The sequence below is a fragment of the Vitis vinifera genome, chromosome 10 (assembly GCF_030704535.1).
Source record: "Vitis vinifera cultivar Pinot Noir 40024 chromosome 10, ASM3070453v1".
NCBI lineage: Eukaryota > Viridiplantae > Streptophyta > Magnoliopsida > Vitales > Vitaceae > Vitis > Vitis vinifera.
The window spans coordinates 898,416-918,129 of record NC_081814.1 but is presented as its reverse complement, the minus strand read 5'-3'; the positions used below and the strand labels follow the sequence as shown (position 1 = coordinate 918,129).

General features: G+C 31.1%; 1 protein-coding gene and 1 long non-coding RNA gene across 2 annotated transcripts; one reads left to right on the top strand and one right to left on the bottom strand.

The window, feature by feature from the left end:
- Positions 1-4,241: 4,241 nt before the first annotated feature.
- On the top strand, positions 4,242-6,556 carry LOC109123302 (uncharacterized). The gene is made up of 2 exons (XR_002031008.2): positions 4,242-4,331; positions 5,473-6,556. It is a non-coding gene; the product is annotated as an uncharacterized LOC109123302 (long non-coding RNA).
- A 1,092-nt stretch (positions 6,557-7,648) lies between these two features.
- LOC100258816 (DNA repair protein RAD16) lies at positions 7,649-15,735 on the bottom strand. Its single transcript, XM_019222514.2, has 16 exons — positions 15,687-15,735; positions 15,445-15,546; positions 13,583-14,463; positions 13,093-13,215; positions 12,921-12,994; positions 12,597-12,651; positions 12,114-12,257; positions 11,917-12,002; positions 11,341-11,410; positions 10,230-10,316; positions 9,899-10,111; positions 8,690-8,794; positions 8,455-8,607; positions 8,127-8,215; positions 7,936-8,016; positions 7,649-7,849 (listed from the first exon to the last, which is right to left on the bottom strand). The coding sequence occupies exons 1-16, from the start codon at positions 15,733-15,735 to the stop codon at positions 7,783-7,785; spliced, it is 2,379 nt and encodes a 792-aa protein (XP_019078059.1). The 3' UTR covers positions 7,649-7,782.
- Between the last annotated feature and the right edge of the window lie 3,979 nt (positions 15,736-19,714).

The following is a 19,714-nucleotide window of genomic DNA, read 5'->3' as shown; positions in this document are numbered from 1 at the left end:
TTTCTATTATTGTGTAAAAAAAAAAAGAAATTCTACATGCCAATTTTGTTTTTGTGTAATGAGTGCCTGTTTGAATACATTTATTATTATTTTTAAAAAAATATAACATTGTAATAAATTTATATGCAAGGTAAAACATCTTGTATAAAAAGTATAGATTTATCTTATATCTTTAAGAATTATTTTTTAAAAAAATTAAAATTTGAGAAAGTAAAATTTTTTTGATACCTCAAAATTATTTTTGAACGGCTTTTAAAATTATTATTTTTTTAATGTAAACATCTAAAAGTTTTGATATCTTGTAAAAAAAGTTAGTATTATTTTTTGATTTGAAAAAAAAAAAAAACAAACAAACCAAAAGTGTATCTAACTAGACACACTTATTAATTTACATTTCATTTAATTGTTTTCTAAAAAATTATTTGTATCAAAACACACTTATTTAAGGGTCCATTTGCAAGAGGTTTTGGTAAAAGCACTTTCAACCCATAGTGCTTTTATCAATAATACTTCCATTAAAATCACTTTTACGTAGAATTAGTGAGTTTTTTTTTAAATACAAATCAAATCAAAAAGGTATTTTTAATAGCATTTTTGGTAATATGTTATATAACAAAAAAGTGAATTTTGGAAACATGTACCTAGTACTACTTCATGAATTATTTCAAATTTCAAATTTTTTAGAAGTGAATTTTCAAATTTTGCCATGTCTCATTTTTGCAATAAAACACTTTCAACCATTAGAAAACATCTATCCTTTCCAAAATCACCTTCGAAACATATTTTCCAAATAACAATAGCAATAAAGTCTTAGGACCTTAAAACTAAGGCCCTGTTTGGTTGAGTCCTCTTTATGGGTGGGCTTGTTCGAGTCTTCTACCATGCATGGGATTATATGGGCTTTTAGTTTTATAAAGTTCTTGTTAGAAAATTTTTATTTGGTGTTTAATATCAACATTTAAAATGTGATCTAGGATATGAATAAAGTACTAAGAAAACATACCTAGATACATGATGCTTTAACTTCAATATGGTTTGAAATTCTTTTAGTGTAACACCCTTGATCTTCACTCTCCTACCATTTTTTTATGTACTCCTCAATGATAAATATGGATAATGCTTATAAATGAATGTAAGTAGAGAGAGACCACAAAATTCTTTCATATATATATATATATATATATATATATGTGTGTGTGTGTGTGTGTTTGTGCTTTATGGTTCTTTCCATTAATGGTTGTCTACTCATTAGATTAGATACTCTGAACTTTTCTATGAACTTTATAAGTGTTGTGTTTTTCAAAATGAATTTAATTTAATATCACCCAAATACATACATAGAAAATGATTAACCAAAGCTTTTAAGAAAATAAAATTTAGTATAGTTATTAAGAGCACTTTTGATTTCAATATTCTCCCACTTGGTCTATAATGACGATATAAGTTTTCTTTTACTAGATTTATGAAATTAAGGTTTGGTTAATCTCGGTTTTGATGATAACAAAACAAAGTTTGAAACTAATGATTATATTTCAAGTGTGATTAGACAATAAAATTTCTAAAATGGCAATCACAAAGACAAAACCAAGCCAAAGGAAAATCAATTAGAAGAAAAAAACCTCAAAGAGAAATATTTTTCAAGACCTAAGTTTCATAGGATCTCTTTGTAAGGTTGTTGGTGCACTAGGTTTTTCATGCATTACTTTATTCATTTATGCATTAAAATCATCTAAGAGTTATTTGTTTTAAATCTTTTAAAATGGGATGATTTATTGTTTTTAACTAAAACATTGTGTCAAATGCTTTCCAAACTTGTTTAAAAGGTTTTAAGTTGAAAAATATGGTTGCTGAGTAAAAAACAACTCAACCGATTGAACCGGATGAGGAACTAGTCGACCAGTTCAACTCAATTGGTCGAGAGGTGCAAAAACCTTATCTCTCTTCCAGAATGCTTGTTCAATCGGTCAAGGTTGAATCTCAACCGGTCAATGGGTGGTCGCGGTTGAACCTCAATCAGTTGAGGGGCTGTCAAGGGGCATTCAAGGTCCAATGGTCACTTGTCTAGCATTAAATGCTAACAGCTAGTTAATCGATCGAACCAGACCTTGATTGGACGAATCCCCAACAGCTAGTTTGACATTTTTCCTCTATAAAAAGGCTCTAATCTTTATTATTTTAAGAGCTTAACCTTCCTAATAATTTGTTGAATATATTTGAGCCTTGGGAGAGTGTTTTTTAGTGCACTATTATTTTAAAACTTGCATATCATTAGTTCACCTTTCAATTCTAGTTTTTCTTGTACATTTGAGCCTAAAGTTTTGTACTAGGATTTTGTGAAATTATTTGTAAATCTTTGAAAGGAAAAATCTAAGTGTGAGATATCACCTAGGGATTCTCAAGTGTGTGGTATCACTTAAGGGGTTGTTTAAAAGTGAGGTATCTCTTGAGGATTGTAAAGGGTGCTTGAAGCCAAAAGTTAAAGAGGGTGGATTGAAACCATAATCCAATTGTATTGCTTGAAGACTTGGTTTGAAAGTCTTGAATTAGTGAAACCTTAAGCTTGGGATTGAAGTTAGATGAAAGTGGACGTAGGCTGGGTTACGTCGAACCATTATAAAAATCTTGTGTTTACATTTTTTTTCCCTGCTCTTTTACTTTATATGTAATTATCTTTATATTGTTTTATTATATATTTGCATATAATTGTTTATTGCATTCACATAATTCAAATTTGTAAAAATAGACCATCACCCTATTCACCCCCTCTTAAGGTTGTATTAGCCCGATTTTTCTAACAAGATTCATTAAGTGGTTGTCCATAACCATGATCACTCTAAATACCAAAATGCTTAGAAAGATGCCCTAATCTTTTAGATCATAACATAAATGAATTTTCTTTCAAAATGTCATGTTTTATACTAATATTGATATGCAAAATTAAAAGGGATTGAACAAACAAAGGGTTTAGAATAATTTTATACAATCCATCACATGATATAAAACCTTAGAAACAACCAAAATTTTTATATTTTGTCAAATATTTGATCATATTTTTTAACGAAACATTTTCAAGCATTAAAAAACATCTATCCCTTCCAAAACCACCTTCCAAGTGGACTTTAATTGTCAAATCTTGTTAGCTTACATGTATGATATAGAGATAAAGACTAAGGGGTTGAAATTAAGACATTGTTTGGTTGGGTCCTCTTCTATGGGTATGTTTGTTTGAGTCCTCTTTTATGCGTGTGATTAAATGGACTTTTAATTTTATGCTATTCTTTCATCCCATATTTGATATTTAACAAAGTATTGCTTAGAGGTTTTTTTAATTTTCTTTAATTATGTGGTTCTTTTTATTAAATGAATATTTTTTTGCTCAAAATATTTAGACGCATTATTATTATTATTATTATTATTTGCTATAGTTATTTCAAATTGTGGTTATATTTATAATATTTGTGTGAGTTAGGCTTTTTTGGCTATTTCTTTGCAATTGTTATTGGAGTCCATATATATTGTCTACATAATAGCCCCTAATAAATCTAAAATGAGACCTATTTGGTGATAGTATCTACAATATCCTCTCTTAGCTTGAAAGCTTAATTAAGGATGACTACCATATAAGACATTAATTTTGTCAAATTTAATCATCCAAACATTTAAATTGAAAACTTTGTATTATTCAAAGATGACTATAAATGAAGAACTTTGAAAAACTTGTACTCAATCTAAAGAATGACTAGCTAGGTTGTCAATTCAAAACTAAAAGCAATTGCAAGAATAAATTCCTTTTTTTTAGTTGGGTTTGGGTACTTCATGCTAGTTTAAAACTACCAAGGTATAATGGACTTAAGTTTGGCTTTTGACTCCATTGCAAACTCATGAGAGTCTATGTCATTTGGTGTGCTTACTGATCTCAGTAATTTTTGCTTCATTGAGCATGTTGTATGGTGTGCCTTAATTTCATGCAAATTTGTAGTTTTGCGCTCACCAAGGCACTCTAGACAATTCCAAAATGTTCAAAACCTTGAAGAATATTTTTAATCAACTTGGAGTAACTTGAAAGTGCTTAAGGCAACTTTGTGTAGCTTCACATGCCTTTTGATCAACTCAAAGGTGCTTAAGGCAGCTTCAGATGCATGTTGGAGTCCCATATCGAAAACTTATGATAAATTGACCCACTCCTCTACCTATAAATATAGGTATCCATACTAACTTATCAATAGGAAGTATGACAACTTCCTAATTTTATCACACTTGTCTTTGTCAAGTGCTCTTTCGCTTTTCATTTTGCTTTCGTCTTTGGTTAGAGTTATGAAGTGACCGCTCAGGTATGTGGATGAATGTTAGATTTTCTTTTCTTCAATGAAACCTCTTACATTGTATTTGTTTAAGACAAGTCATTTTTTTAAAAAGAAAATTAATTGCATATGTTCTTATGAGAAAGAGAGAAATGGTTTCATTTGTACTTGATTAATTTCATGATGTTATTAGGTGAATGAGTAATTGATGATTGGTAAATTTACTCTTTAGATCACTCCCTTTGTTATATATTTTGGTGAATTCATGAGATAATCTATACTTCAAGATTTTTTCTAATTTGAGATTATTTCTCACTCATAGTATGTTAGCAAACAACTAGGAAAAGGAAATTACCAGTCATGTATACAAATGAACCATGATTTTGTAGACACAAAAGGTTATGAAAAAAATAATGTTAAGGCATGCCAAAGAAAGTAGAGGTGTTGATCTTTCCTTCCTTCACAAAATTTGTAGTATCGTTCTTTTAATTTATTCCCTAATATTGATATCACTCAGCTCTTATTATATTTTTATTTTCATTTTAAACATTTTGGTATCCAATTTTTTCATAAGTCGCCTTGCCACGGGCTTCTTTAGGTATTGTTGAAGAAGATTATTACAAGACACTATATAAAGAATGTCAATTACAATTCAAGATGTGTATAATCCTCATGCAATGGTGCTTCTTCTCATCCTCTATTATGATTATTTAGCTATTCTAAGAAGGTTTTCATTTGTTTCTATTCATTTAGATAAGTTCTTTAATTATTTTTCTTCTCTATTGATACACAACAACCGTAAATTCCTTTTTTGTCAAAGATGATCATCCCTTTTGCTCCATGAACACCACAAGTCCTAATTAGTTTGAAACTTTCCCATAAATTGTACTTCTCAATATGTACACTTGTTATGTCAATTTTAGAATTTCTCCCATCAACTAATATTATTACTTATACTGTTAATATGTTTTAAGTTTAAATATACCATCTATCACTCTAGAAGATAATTAGTCATTGGTATATGAAAGAGTTTCAAGCTAAAAGTGAGAGTTTTGAACCTAGGTAAATGCAAACTTTAGTAACTTAGCTAGCGAACACTTTCTATATATTTAAGTCTAATGCTGAATTTGATATTGAGTTTGCCTCATATGATGTGCTTTGTGATTTGCAGATACTTTGAAGCTTCTGGCACCCTGCAGTACAATAATGTTGATATATTCGTGCTTGTTACATAATTGTTATCGGTAAATTGCAAATCTGAGTCTACACTAATAAAAGAACTAGTAAATCTTTATATAAAAAGATATTAGTCTAACGAACCTCTGATATCAATCTGCTTCTAATGTGATGATCTTCTGGAATATCACTAGCTTGTCCTGTGGCTGTGTCTGGGATTATGATGAGCCACCCTGAATTGCTAGTTGTGTCCCTTTGCCAGAAAGAACCACGCGATATCCAACAAAGAACTGCTCCTTCTGCAGACCAAGAAATTCGGTACCTACTGCTACCATGTCCAGTGTTGAGACTACATGGAACCCAGCCAACCTTCATTTGCTTCTATATATATATATATATTGGGCACCATACTAGACCCACCTCACACATGGTAGTAGCAGGTAGCAGATTTTCTTAGTTTAAGCCTTTAAGGGAGTAGTTCTTTGTCGGATGTTGCATGATTCTCTCTGGCAAAGGAACACAACTCGCAACTCAAGGCAGCTTGTCAGAATCCTGGACATAGCCCTGAGACAAGCTAGTGATGTTCCAGAAGATGATCCTCAAATTAGAAGTAGATTGATATTTGAGGTTTATTAGATTAATATCTTTGTAAAATTTTACTGGTTTCTTTAGTTTGGCCTCAGATTTGCAATTTAATATTTGTCACAATTATGTAACAAGCTCGAAAACAATCTTTTTTCTACTGATTTACATCCTGCTTAGATTTGATATGTTATTCCATCCATCAAGTAAATTGAACCTTCAGGTTTAACTATTTGTATTGAGAACAAACCTTGGCATTTCAATGTATTGTTCTTTTTGCATTATGGCCTTAACTATGTGTTCAAGTTCTAGTAGTGGATTATGAATGGAAGATATGCTGAAGTGAAAAAGTTTGATGATGATCCATATTGTAAGATCTTCCTTAGGAATTTAAAAGCTGGAGGTGTTGCTGTCAGTCTCCAAGTTGCATCAAATGTAAGTGATCTCTTCCTGTGTTCTCTAATTGTAAGATCCTAAAATACTTCATTTCGTCTAAATCGTTTACCCAGTAATTCGTTTTCTTAAAGCATAATTGAACTTGTACATTTTAGAGCTGTGAAGTTTATAATTGAGAACACGATGGAGGAGATAGGATTTTGAAATTCCAAGAAAAGAAAGAAATTCTGTTTGGAAGGATAAGCCTGATTTGCATTTACCTTTACTTGGAAGACATCTAATTTTGTAACTTATAATGAATTTTTTGTCCTATTTACTTGGCATTAGGTGCTACAGACATACTAGGCAGTTTCTCAGTCAATAACTTGAGAGATTTATTCATCTAAACTATAGTTTTTCTGTTCATAAAGTCCTGATATGATCAGTACAATGAAGATAAAATTTTAATTCCCTCATGCATAGAGGTTTCATATGCAAGGTCACTAGATAGTTGCACCTCGGATCAGGTGTAGGTGCAATTTTATTTAAATAGTAGTCTATTTTATTTTTGTCGGAGAAAATCTTTGTTGGAAAATACACCCACATAAGAACTTCAAAGTTCATCTGCATGTAATTGTATATTAAAGGAAATAGGGTGCTTGTAATATAGATTTGTCAGAAAAATTAAGTGAAGTGTTGTTTATTTGTAATGAATTGAAGTTTAGAGAAATGGAAAAAATAAAAAAATAAATGATCTTTATTCAATGGAAGAAATTTATCACATGCTTGGCTTGTTTAACACCTTATTGTCGATTGTCTCCTTATGACGAAAGCGAATTATCACACTATGACAAAGAATATTAGAGAATATATATCATAGAGAATATTAGAGAATAAAAAAAATGAAACTATTGAGGATGAAAATATTTCATATTTCCCTCTTCCTCGTAATTATATCTTAAATCACATAAACTCTTAATTACTTCACTATAAGTACCTTATTCTTTCTCACATCTCTACTTAATTGAGTAGAAGTTTCACATATCCATCTTCATCTTGTAACTTTTTTTCACAATATTATGGAAATGAGAAAATTTCAAGGACTTACAAACAAACACAAAAAGAAATTTTGAACACTTTCAACACTCTCTTTACCCTAACTTCATTACAAATAAACATTTCTCATTATGTTAATGTGTATTCATTTTGGGTTACAACATTAATTTGTATCTATTTTAATTCACAATATATGCAGATGAACATTGAAGTTTTTACATTGGCACATTTTCCTACATATTCTTTCCAATAGGAAAAAAAAAATACCATCAATATATAGCAAAACTCTGGTCTAGATGAATAAATCTCTCAGGTCTTCAGTTGATAAATTCCCCAGCATGTCTGTAGAACCTAATGCCCTGTAAGAAAACAAAAAGTTCAAAAATTCCAACTACTAGTGCCACCAAAACCAATATCAAGGTGAACGCAAACTAGGCTTAATTACCCTTCTGATAAGCTTTCTTTCTTTTCTTGGAGCTCCAAAATCCTCTCCTCAATAGTGTTCTCTATTATAAACTTTATGACTCTAAAATATGCAAATAAAATTATGGTTCAACAAAGGGAAAAGGATTAACTAGCTAATAATCTTGTAGAAATGAAGTATAAAAGGATAAAAGGCAAGAACTAGATGTATACCTAACCGGTTTATATTGACCAATCCGATGAATTCGGTCATATGCCTGCTGCTCAACAAAAGGGTTCCACCAAGGTTCCATTAAGAAAACCTACACATATCCAATATAAGATTTAATTAGAGCTTGATAGTTTATACAAGGAGGTTGGAAGCCCTACGTAGCTAGAAATTTATTGGTTTTCAATCACATAGAGAATTAATTTAAACATATAATCAAGCATCTTGCAAAGCAAAAAAAGATGTTCAAATTAATAGAACTATATTCCTTCCTTTGTTCATTAGCAAATTTAACAAAATTAGATATATGACATTAAGAAAGACCTGGCTTACATATGATGCAACTGGGAGATTGAGTGCAGCACCTCCAGATTTCAAGCTTGTAAGAAAGATCTTGCAATCTGGGTCCTCGTTGAACCTTTTTACCGCAGCGTCTTTTGCAGTAGCAGTCATTTTACCAACTAGTTGAACACAATTGATTCCAGACTGCAAAGGGACAGTATATTAAGATGTCCAATTTTGTTGTGTGTACGACTATTTAAATATGAAGGTTCTCAGTTTTATATACCTGATGGAGGGAGTAGCTTATCAAATCCAAGAAGGATGTAAACTGGCTGAAAACAATGCCTTTTGCAGAACCATCCATTTCAACCATGAACCTGATTTCCTCCTTCTGCAAGATTAACATTCAATGAAAAAATTAAATAAGAAATAGAATACAATCCCAAGCCAAATATGCAAGTTCTAGAAAGGATTTATTTCTGAGTATATGTCTTGATAGAAATACAATGAACCTGATTTCAGCTTCCTACAAAATGATTACAATAAATAAAAAGTATAGGATTGAAAACCAAATATGCCAACCATAAGAAGAATGCTAGGAAGTATTTATAAGCAATTGATTGTTGGCGTTATTAAGAAAGATTGTTACATTTTGGAGTTGTTGGGCCTGATTTGGATTTGACTTTTAAGAAATCAAAAGATCTTTTATAAGCTTAATTCTGGATATATATATATATATATATATATATATATATATATATAGAGAGAGAGAGAGAGAGAGAGGAATGTATCGACTGTACGTTGGGATTGAGCCACCATGATTGGTGCTTAGCACTTTCGAAGGGAAGGCCAGAGGCCTAGAACCATAGTCCCTCAATCGCATCAATCCCCTCAATCACATCAATTGTTTATTTGTTTCAATAAAGGAGGCGTCCTCAGGAATTGAACCTAGGACCAAATTTTTAAGGTCCACCTAAATGTCAATCCTGACCAAACTTTTAAAGTCCACCAAAATGTCAATCCTCCCAAATTGTATCAAGATTGACATTTAGGTGGACTTTAAGAGTTAGGCCTTAACTAGGTTCAATTTCTGGGGACGTCTCCTTTATTAGAACAAATAAACAATTGATGAACAATTGGTGTGATTGAAGGGTCACGGTTCTAGGCCTGTGGCCTTCCCTTTGGAAGTGCTAAGCACCAACCATGGTGGGCCCATAAGGTTCAATCCCAACAATAGTAGCTCAGATGGTACCAGGATTGACATTTAGGTGGATCTTAAGGGTTTGGTTCTAAGTTCAATTCTTGGGGATGTCTCCTTTATTGAAACAAATAAACAATTGGTGTGATTGAAGGGCCACAATTCTGGTCCTTTGGTCTTCCATTCGGAAGTGTTAAGCGCTAACCATGATGGGCCTATAAGACTCAATCCTAACACCCACTATCTAAGCACTACAACAATTGAATGAAAAAGATGTTGACTACAGAAATGGCATACCAGAGCTTCTATTTTGGTGCTTGTTGGAAAATTTCCTAGAGAAATTCTTCCTAAGATGCTTGAAGTTTTAAAGCCCATTGCTTCTGCAAATAGACCACCACAAATCTTCCTTGGTGTAAATGGGAGTGAACATGTGGGGCACAAAGATTTTCCCAAGATTTTAGTAAAATCTTCCAAACAAGCCTTACAAAAGGTATGTCCACAAGAGGTAACCTGAGGCCATAGAAACATCCAACACAACACAAATAAATAAAGTCAATTTATTGATGAAGATCACTTGATCACTGTAGTTTCATAAATAAAATAACAAATTTGGCGAATGATAGCTCACCACAAGATCTTTTGCCACCCATTTGCAAATGTCACATAGAGCTTCACCAGATTTTGAATGAACCACAAGGTATGGATGATCTAGAGCCTGTGGATAATGAGAAAGATTGGTTAAAGGCAAGTGAAAATGGTTTTGTTTGTTAGTTAGAGAACTATGATAAGCATGTCTAGTTTACCATGCATGTTAGAAAATGATGGTTCCAAGTTGAAAGATTTAGGTTTTTGTTCACGTTTTTTAGGATAGTTCATAAATAAAATAAAAAAAAATTGTTTTTAAAAACAAATCTTATGAACAAAATTTTATTTGAGAATTTAGACTTGACATCTTCTATGTGAAAAATCTATATACTTAATATAGAATGTAAAAAATCTCAAAATATTATTTATACTTTTAACTGTTTCTTATACTATGCAAAAGCAATTAACTAAGTACACCTCAAATCTGTTCCAAAAATTTGAAACAAAATTTCAAAACCGTCTTTAGTAAAAAAATAAAATTGTCAAACATGTTCTTTAAGGTAATAAATTGTTTTCTATTCTAAAGAATGGAAAAATATTTCAAATAAACATACCCTTAAAATTCTCCCTCAAAAAATTAAGAATCCATGAAGTTTACATCATGTAGATGGAACTTGAGAGATAATGTAAAAGAAAATTTTAAATATGAGAAAGAGTTCTACAACCTAGATCTTAGAAAAAACATATGATACAATGCTAGAAAGATAAGGTGACAGTTCTGGAAAAGAAATGGATATATATCTCGTCAGTAAATTGATGTACTACTCAAGGAAATCAAAGATGGAGCAGCGACTAGTATAAGAAAAAACTAGAGAATAGATACATAAATTCCCTATCATTATGGCTTACATCAAGGGTCAATATACCATCTATTCCACACAGGCTTGAATTCCCATGAGCACCCAACAAAGTTAATCTAGCTTAACTCCATTGCTTATGGCCTAGTAAGTCTAATGACACAAAAATTAATCAGTCTAGCTTAACTCCAAGGGAGGTTAGAATTGATTTTGCCCCAGATGAAAATGGTTCAACCTCATGGAGAAAGTATCATATATTCCCGTATAATTCATATTTTGCGAAGGTTTACAATTCACCTGTCGCAATCGAGTAATAAGTTCCAATATATGAACATAATAGTTCATCAGGGTGCCATCTTCAACATACCTGCCAGCCATAAAGCATATTACATTAAACAAGATAATGATTAGACTTAGCGCTGCATTTGAATATATGTAAAGAAAAATGCTCGCTAGCTTAGTTAAGTTTCAAGGCAACGGTCCACAAGCCGAGGATCAAAATCCTCCACCGAAGTATGAATTACCTTTGTCACATAACAACAATTGCCTATAGAAATTGGTAATAAGGTAAAAGTATTCAAATTTAAAGCGGAGTATGTAGCATGGTAAGTAACAATATTGATGGTGAAACCTTAAAAATTCTCAAAACAAGGGGACTACATTGAGAGGTACAATGTATGAACAAGTTTCAAACTATATATGGTGTCCATGGAATAAGAGGTAGACTCTTTGAAAAAATGAACTCACAGGAGGTGAGTGGAGAAGAGAACAACAACCGAATGAAAAGGAGAAAAAAAAACCTTTCCTTGTAGTTAAATAATTATAAGCAATTAAGGATGAGAAGAAGCATATCACAGTGAGAGGATTAGGCACCTGTTGAATTCTAATTGACATTCTTTGTATAATGTCTGGTAGTAATCTTCTTCTGTGATATCTAATGCATCCCGCCGAAGTGTAACCTGAGAAAAATAGGATATAGAGAGTCAAAAAGAAATATGAAAAAAATAAAAGAAGAGTTCATAACTTCTATATATCAACCTTGGGCAAGAAGTTAAAAAATCAGCACTTACAGTTTTGAGAGGGAGGCCAAGATCAACCGCTATACTTTTTTTGGTGCGTCTTAGCATTATGCTCTTCAAAACTTTTTGCGTCAACAAAATCCTCGCACGTCTACTGTTCTGATGATTTTCCATTTGTAGCGGTCTACTAACATACTAACAATGACAAAGAATCTTAAATTAGGTCAAATCAAAACACACCTCTAAAGATTTCTATCAAATACTCCTTTAAAGCCTCCAACAAGGGAGTTCTAAAATTAATTAGGAAATTTATTCATCATTATCAATTTACTCCTTTACATATAAAGAATTTTAACATTGAAACCCTAATGCAAAAGAACAAGTTATTCAACAAATCACTGGACTCACATGATATTAGAACTTTGTTTTATGTTAATTCTACAATTCTAAATTTTTGTTATTGAACTTCATTGTATTTTGACTTAAATTATGATGCATGTTAAAGAAACATGATCCATAGTTTCAAGGACTAACCTTGTTCCACCAACAAAAATGCCTCCCATGGATACAAGGACAACTTGCCGAGTGACTGCAACCAAAAAGCATGAGTGAGACTTTAATGTAAGAAGTAGAGTACTGTGCCTTGGATGCATAATGGATTAAGAGTTTATCTGATAGTGATTTTAGGACGTATTTTTTAATCTTTCTATCACTTGAAAGCAATTCTTTTGATAAAAAAAATTCTAGTGTTAGAATCAGATCTCAAAATTACAACCAAATGGATTCTAAGTTCAATACCAACAAGACTGAACCAAATGCTGATACCATAAAAAAATTACCAAAATATATAATACTTACACATAATCAAGGGATTTACAATCACACCACCAACAAAAGAAGTATGCATATGGATATACTTGCAGAAAGCGAATCTGTGAACATATTTGAGCAGGTAGCAGATTAATTTATCATTGAAGGTTATAAAAAATAATGTAGTTACTAATATATCAAAAATTTGAAGTATACTTGCCAGTGAATAAATTTCTTCCATACTATTCTGAAGTGGAGTGCCAGTTAGAGCCCATTTATATTTTGATTTCAAAGCCAAAATGGCTTTGGTTGTACTGTTGTTCCTGCTCTTTATGGCATGAGCCTACATTAAAAGATAAAACATGATTGCCATTTTGATTCCACGGGAGAAGAAAAAGGCAAAAAATAAAAAAACAAAAAAACAAAAGAAAGCAAAAAACAATCGAAAAGTATTTGATAAATCAGATTATTAATTTAATAACTTGATTCAAACATATTAAGTATGTTTGATAAAGAAATTTAATATCACAACTAAAAGTTAACAATGATTGGTAAATCAATTCAACAATTTAATTATAAATCAATTTAATAATTTAATATGATTTAATAACTTAAATATAATTTAATTTAAAGTCATTAAGCAATATTAATTATTAAGCTTTACCAAAAGTTTTGTTACTCTAAAATTAATCAAATGAAAACATATATACCTCATCCAAAATTATGCGTTCCCATCTAACTGAACCGAGAAAAAGTTTTCTCTCAGGTTCATAGGGTTTGGCATCATCTGGATTCAGCTTGGAAGAACCAGTCCTGGCTTTATCTTGCTTCTTCCTACTGCTCCTATCCCTCGTATTTCTACCAGCACCATTATCATGCATCTCACGGGGGTGCCTAGTGCCTTGGTAGCTTTTCTGACAGAGAATCCTACCATGGAAGTTCATATTTTCTCTATCCAACTCCTTCCCACAAAAATCACAGACTTTGTTGGGAAGTAGTACACGGCATCTGCACTCTGCCTCCACGGTTGAATATGTGGTCAAGACAAAATCATACCCCGAGAAGTCCTGACCCGTCACTCTTTTCCTTGCTCCATGGTACACCAACACCTTTACACTTCCTGGTGGCATGCACTGAATGATCTCAGTTTCCCACTGTTTCAGGGCTGCCAAAGGGCATATGACAAGTGTAGGTGAGGAGCTGCTTGTCCCGGCATTTGATCGGTTTATAGCGCGCTTGGCAAGGACAAGAGCAATGGCTTGGATGGTTTTCCCCATCCCCATTTCATCGGCGAGAATTCCCCCTCTACAAGGAGACTCCTCCTGCGTCAATGCCCACCCTAGCCACTCCTTTTGGTACCTCAATAAGGGTACAAGCATCTCGGGTGGTGCCTCGGCAGTCTCTGCAATGTCCTCCTCATTGTCATGTGAAGCATCATTTTGCATTTCAAATGAATCAACCAATGTCCTATTTTCTTCTTCCAAAATTTCCCACTGTAATCTTGGCTTGTTTTTCCCCCTTCTCATATAAGTAAAATTAAAGTCTTCAACAATCTGTTCATCGTCTCCTTTCAATTGATCTGAATTGTCATCTGAAACAATGTGTCAATTTTTTTGAGTTAGTAAGAGTACAAGAAAGTAAAAACCTGTGAGAATGATAAGAAAACAAGGACTTATTTGGTTTCTGAGAAAATTTGGAGAAGTACTAAAAGAAATAAGCTTTTAATCCCAAATCTTTAAACAAACAAAAAGCACACTCCAATACTCCACTATGCTTAGTATACAAGGATACGTAAATTCTCAGATATAACTCACTTCCTACTGTAAGATCTATGGTTTTCTCATCCATTTTCAAAGCTCTTTTGATATCTCTCTTAAACTTGATATATCTAATTGATTCTTTTAATACACTACGAATGCTTTCTTAATGGTTAGATAATTCTAGGGTTTAATTTCAGTAGAGAACCTGAATTCTGTAAGTGCAATTAAGCTGTGCTTTGAATTAATCTTATTCAATTGTAGATCTGATTCTGGGCATGACTCTATCCGAATGACATTTTCTCTATTGTTAATTATCTACTTTTATTTCATCTAAACCATCACACTTTTCCATGAAATCATTCATACATCCTATCATGGATATTTGCTTTTGTTTCTAAGTTCATCTGTAAGTATAAGAAATTCAGATTTTCTTTAAGTTCACATGATCAATCGCCAGCAACTGCGTCATTTTTGGCTTTGTATTGTTGTTGCTTTGCTGTATATATGTTCTGAGTTTTGAGCTTTTGATTTGTAGAACGATATACAATATCAGCTTATGATTTGTCTATTATTCATTTCTTAGGTGTAGTTTTCTTTCTTTCTTTCTTTCTTTCTTTCTTTTTAGTCCAAAACACTTGAAACTTCAGATTCAAAACTTTGTTTTGTTTTCTTTCAATCATTTTTCTCAACAACCAAACAGATGTAGATGAAAAACATGGTATCCTACATCTTTCTCATTTCCTTGATTTTTTTTATCAACAGCCAAATAGATCTTTATATAAAAAAAGGAAGAGGAAAAAAAAAAGCCAAACCTCGATTGGCCGAAGCAAATTCCATTATTTGTTCCAAGACCGGTTCGTCATCCATTTCCATATCATTGGAGCTATCTTCATTCCCAGGTCTTTCGTCTTCAGCTTTCAACATTAATCACAAGTACTAAAACCATCAGTACTCACAGGAAAGAAAAAAAAAACAAAAAACAAAAAACAAGATAAGAATTGAAAACAATATGGAAGAAAAGTAAGTGCAGAAGAAACAGTGTCCGAGACTTTACCACCGACGGCAGTTGGCTCTGGAACTCCAGCAAGAGAATTTCGACCCATGTTTGGTGAGTGAGAAAGTGGTGGAAAGCAAAGATGTGAATTTTCTTGGAGTGTCCGAAGGAGTGTTTTCTAGCAAATGAGATGATGAACATACGTTATGTTGTAATATTTATGGAATTGTCCCTCTACTCTACAAAGGTGGCAATGAGTTGGCTCCGTCAGACTGGTTTACACTTGATAAATGTTGGACACTAGTGTAAATGACATTGGGGAAATCAGGTAAAAAGTAAAGTTCTAAAATCTCTTTCTTTTTTTTTTTTAGTTGGGGTATGGCTACATGATTTCCCCAATTACATAACCATAAATGACAAGGATTTGAATCCGGAGAAGAGAAAATTTAATAAAAATGGAATATTAAATACGAATGATTTATGGGAAAAAAAATATATCCAAAAGTATCATTTAATGAAAAAAAGAAAGAGTAGTAAGATTATATTTAGCTCGGGAAAAGTTTAAGAAAAAATGTGAGTGAAAGAAAATAGAGAAATATATTTAAAAAAAATCAAATTTCTTAAGTAAAAGGAAATAAAAAGTAAGGAAAATAAAAAATATATTTAAAATCAATAAATTAATTTTATATACTATTTTTTTTCTTCATATATTTAAATCTTTTATATAAAAATTAAATAATTTAAAAATATACAAATTTCTTAATAATTTTAATCATATTTAACTTTTTTTTCATATTTTTTATAATAAAACCAAACATGAGAAAATTATTTTTCTTATCATTTTTTTTCTTTCCCTAATACTTTTTGAGACCAAACATAACTTAAGTAAAAAAATTTAATATATATTAGCATGTATTAATTAGAATATATATATATATATATATATATATATATATATATATATATTTATATATGAATACAAAATAAGTAATCACATAGACTCAACTCTATCTACTATTAAGTGAGTAATACTAAACAAATAACCATAAATGACATATATGGAGGATTTGAATGGTAAATGAGTATCCAAGCACAAGTGGTATTTAATCCACTATCTCAAGAGAAAATATAAGAAAAATGGAATTCTAATTACACTTGAATGATTTATGGGAAAAGAAATTTTCCAAAAATATCATTTAATGAAAAAAAGAAAATATTAAGTTCAATTTTTTAACCCATATTAGCATGTATTAATTGAAATATATGAAAAGAAAATAGTAGACAAACAACATTGTTTATTTTCTAGATTTTATATATCTCTACAAGGTTAATTTGTTCATTATTCATTCAATAAAATAACATGTTATTTAATACTTATATCATTAATTAGCATGTCATTTCAGCTATTTTATGAAAGATAGTAACACTTTTACCTATTATATACCATTAATTACATTCCTTTTTATGTTAAGATTTTGTGTATCTAATTGTATAATATTTACTCATTTAACATTTATATCTTTTATTATATTCTATTTCTATCAAAATATATATATATATATATATATAGAAGAAACAATGTTAAGTGAGTAATGAACAAGTGGGTAATACTAAACAAATAACCATAAATGACATATATGGAGGATTTGAATGGTAAATGAGTATCCAAGCACAAGTGGTATTTAATCCACTATCTCAAGAGAAAATGTAAGAAAAATGGAATGCTAATTACACTTGAATGATTTATGGGAAAAAAACTTATCCAAAAGCATCATTTAATGAAAAAAAGAAAATATTAAGTGCAATTTTTTAACCCATATTAGCATGTATTAATTGGAATATAGGAAAAGAAAATAGTAGACAAACAACATTGTTTATTTTCTAGATTTTATATATCTCTACAAGGTTAATTTGTTCATTATTCATTCAATAAAATAACATGTTATTTAATACTTATATCATTAATTAGCATGTCATTTCAGCTATTTTATGAAAGATAGTAACACTTTTACTTATTATATACCATTAATTACATTCCTTTTATGTTAAGATTTTGTGTATCCAATTGTATAATATTTACTCATTTAACATTTATATCTTTTATTATATTCTATTTCTATCAATATATATATATATGGAAGAAAAATTGGGTTTTAATTCATTAATATGAAAATATATGACAAGTAAAAAAGGCATTTTAGAAAATAATTAAATGATTGATTAAAAAGTATATGCATTTTAAATTATTTTTAAATAGATAAAGATAATACTGATCTAAAAAATTTGAGATTATATATATATATTTTAATTTTTTTGATATGACAATAAAACACTATTCAATGATAATTTTCATATATTATTAAAATCCTTAATTGCATATTATTTGATGTAAAAAAAAATAAAAATCATCATCTCATATGCTAATAAAGAAAATCACCTAGGAGGTCTCCAAGAAAATTCACATATTTGCTTCCACCACTTTCGCTCACTAAACATGAGTTAGAGTCCCGGCCTTGGGCCCAGAGCCCATCTGCAATTGTAATGTTTCTGATGCTTGGTTTCTTCCTATTTTTCAGTTTTTTTTTTTTTTTAATCTGCAAATGTTGTTAATAGCTAACTATGAAGCATGGGATGATGATATATATATATGGAGATGAATGATGAAGTCTTCAAATAGACGATGGAATTTCCTACTGTAGATCAAGGCTTGTTTGCTTGGTTGCTTCGGTGGTTTTCTCTCATTTATACAAAGATCTGTTTTGCAGCCAAGGCAATATAGAAAGAGGAAAAGAGATATAGGATTCCATCTTTTTCATTTGCATGTTTGGTTGGTAAGAGAAATGGCTCAAATAAAGGAAGAAAAATAATATATTTTATGTTTCACTAAAGCACAGTGGAGTGAAGTTCGCTTTCTATGTTTCTAAAAGATTTAAAAACCTTATTCCTCTTATATTCCTGCAGGATTTTCTCAGGAACCAAATGGATAATGATTTTCCATGATTTCTCACCAATCAAGCGGGAGGTTAGTTATTTTCTCTATAGAAATGATAATCGATCAGTTGAATCAAACAAAGAGTGTGAAGTGGTGGTTAAAGAGTTGCATTTTACTCACATGAAAAAAGAGAGAAACAAGCTAAGATTACCATTAAAAATTTTGGAGCAAGAAGATAGAAGATTGGCTGATTCATTGGAAATGCTAGATGATGCTTCATCAAACATTTATGGGCAAATTATCGAGACAACTAAAGCACCACAAAAAATATTAGCACCTCATTAAGGTACCAAAGCGATGACACAGAAATTAGAAATGAACAAAGAAAACTATATTGAGAGTTTAAAAAAACGGAAGCTTGTAGTTCATAAGAACAGCTTGGAAACTCTCAAGTGTTCTGTACCTTGAGTAAGTGGAGTCATCATCTATTTATAAGGGGTTCCTTACAACTCCAAAAACTTGTATGTACAAGTTGTACAACTTACATATAAGATTTTATAAGAATTCTCTAGAAGACTTCACACAATTCTAATGACTCCTATTCATTTATGGAGATGTATAGGCGCCTTTAGATCTCTCTAAAAACATCTATATGATTAGATGCAGAAACAAAGTGACTAGCAAATGTAAGTGAATCAATAAGATCCTTTATCTTGAACTTATATTCGTTAATTGATAAGGGACCTTCCTTGGTAATCTGAAGTCAAGTTTTGCACTAAGTTATTTTTGCCTTTGTGAGAAAAAATAGATCTCTAGCATCTCGTAGATATAGAATGCAGTTTCACATCCCAGCATACATGTTAATACACCCTTAGACATGGATAAAAGTAGCCAAGAAACCAACTAGTTGTAGCTCCCAATCAAGAAATTTTGCATTCACTTTCTCTAAAGCTTCAACGGCATTGTTTAGAAACTTCGATGGCTCTCTCCTAGATCTTAGCACCAGAGGTGGTAGAAGCATCATAGAGGGATGGTAGTTAGGGCTCCTCTCTCTAGAGTGAATTGAAAGACTAAACTAAAGCCCTAACCCCTAAGTAGGGTTTATATAGGTTTCTAATAGGCTTAAGTGACTTGAAGTTATCTTAAAGTTGGGTGA

Coding starts and splice junctions, on each gene's coding strand:
- LOC100258816 (XM_019222514.2), bottom strand. CDS start 15,735: ATGGGTCGAAATTCTCTTGCTGGAGTTCCAGAGCCAACTGCCGTCGGT. Junction 12,652..12,920: donor TGTAAATCCCTTGATTATGT/GTAAGTATTATA, acceptor TTTTGGTTGCAG/TCACTCGGCAAGTTGTCCTT. Junction 8,017..8,126: donor GGTCAATATAAACCGGTTAG/GTATACATCTAG, acceptor TGCATATTTTAG/AGTCATAAAGTTTATAATAG.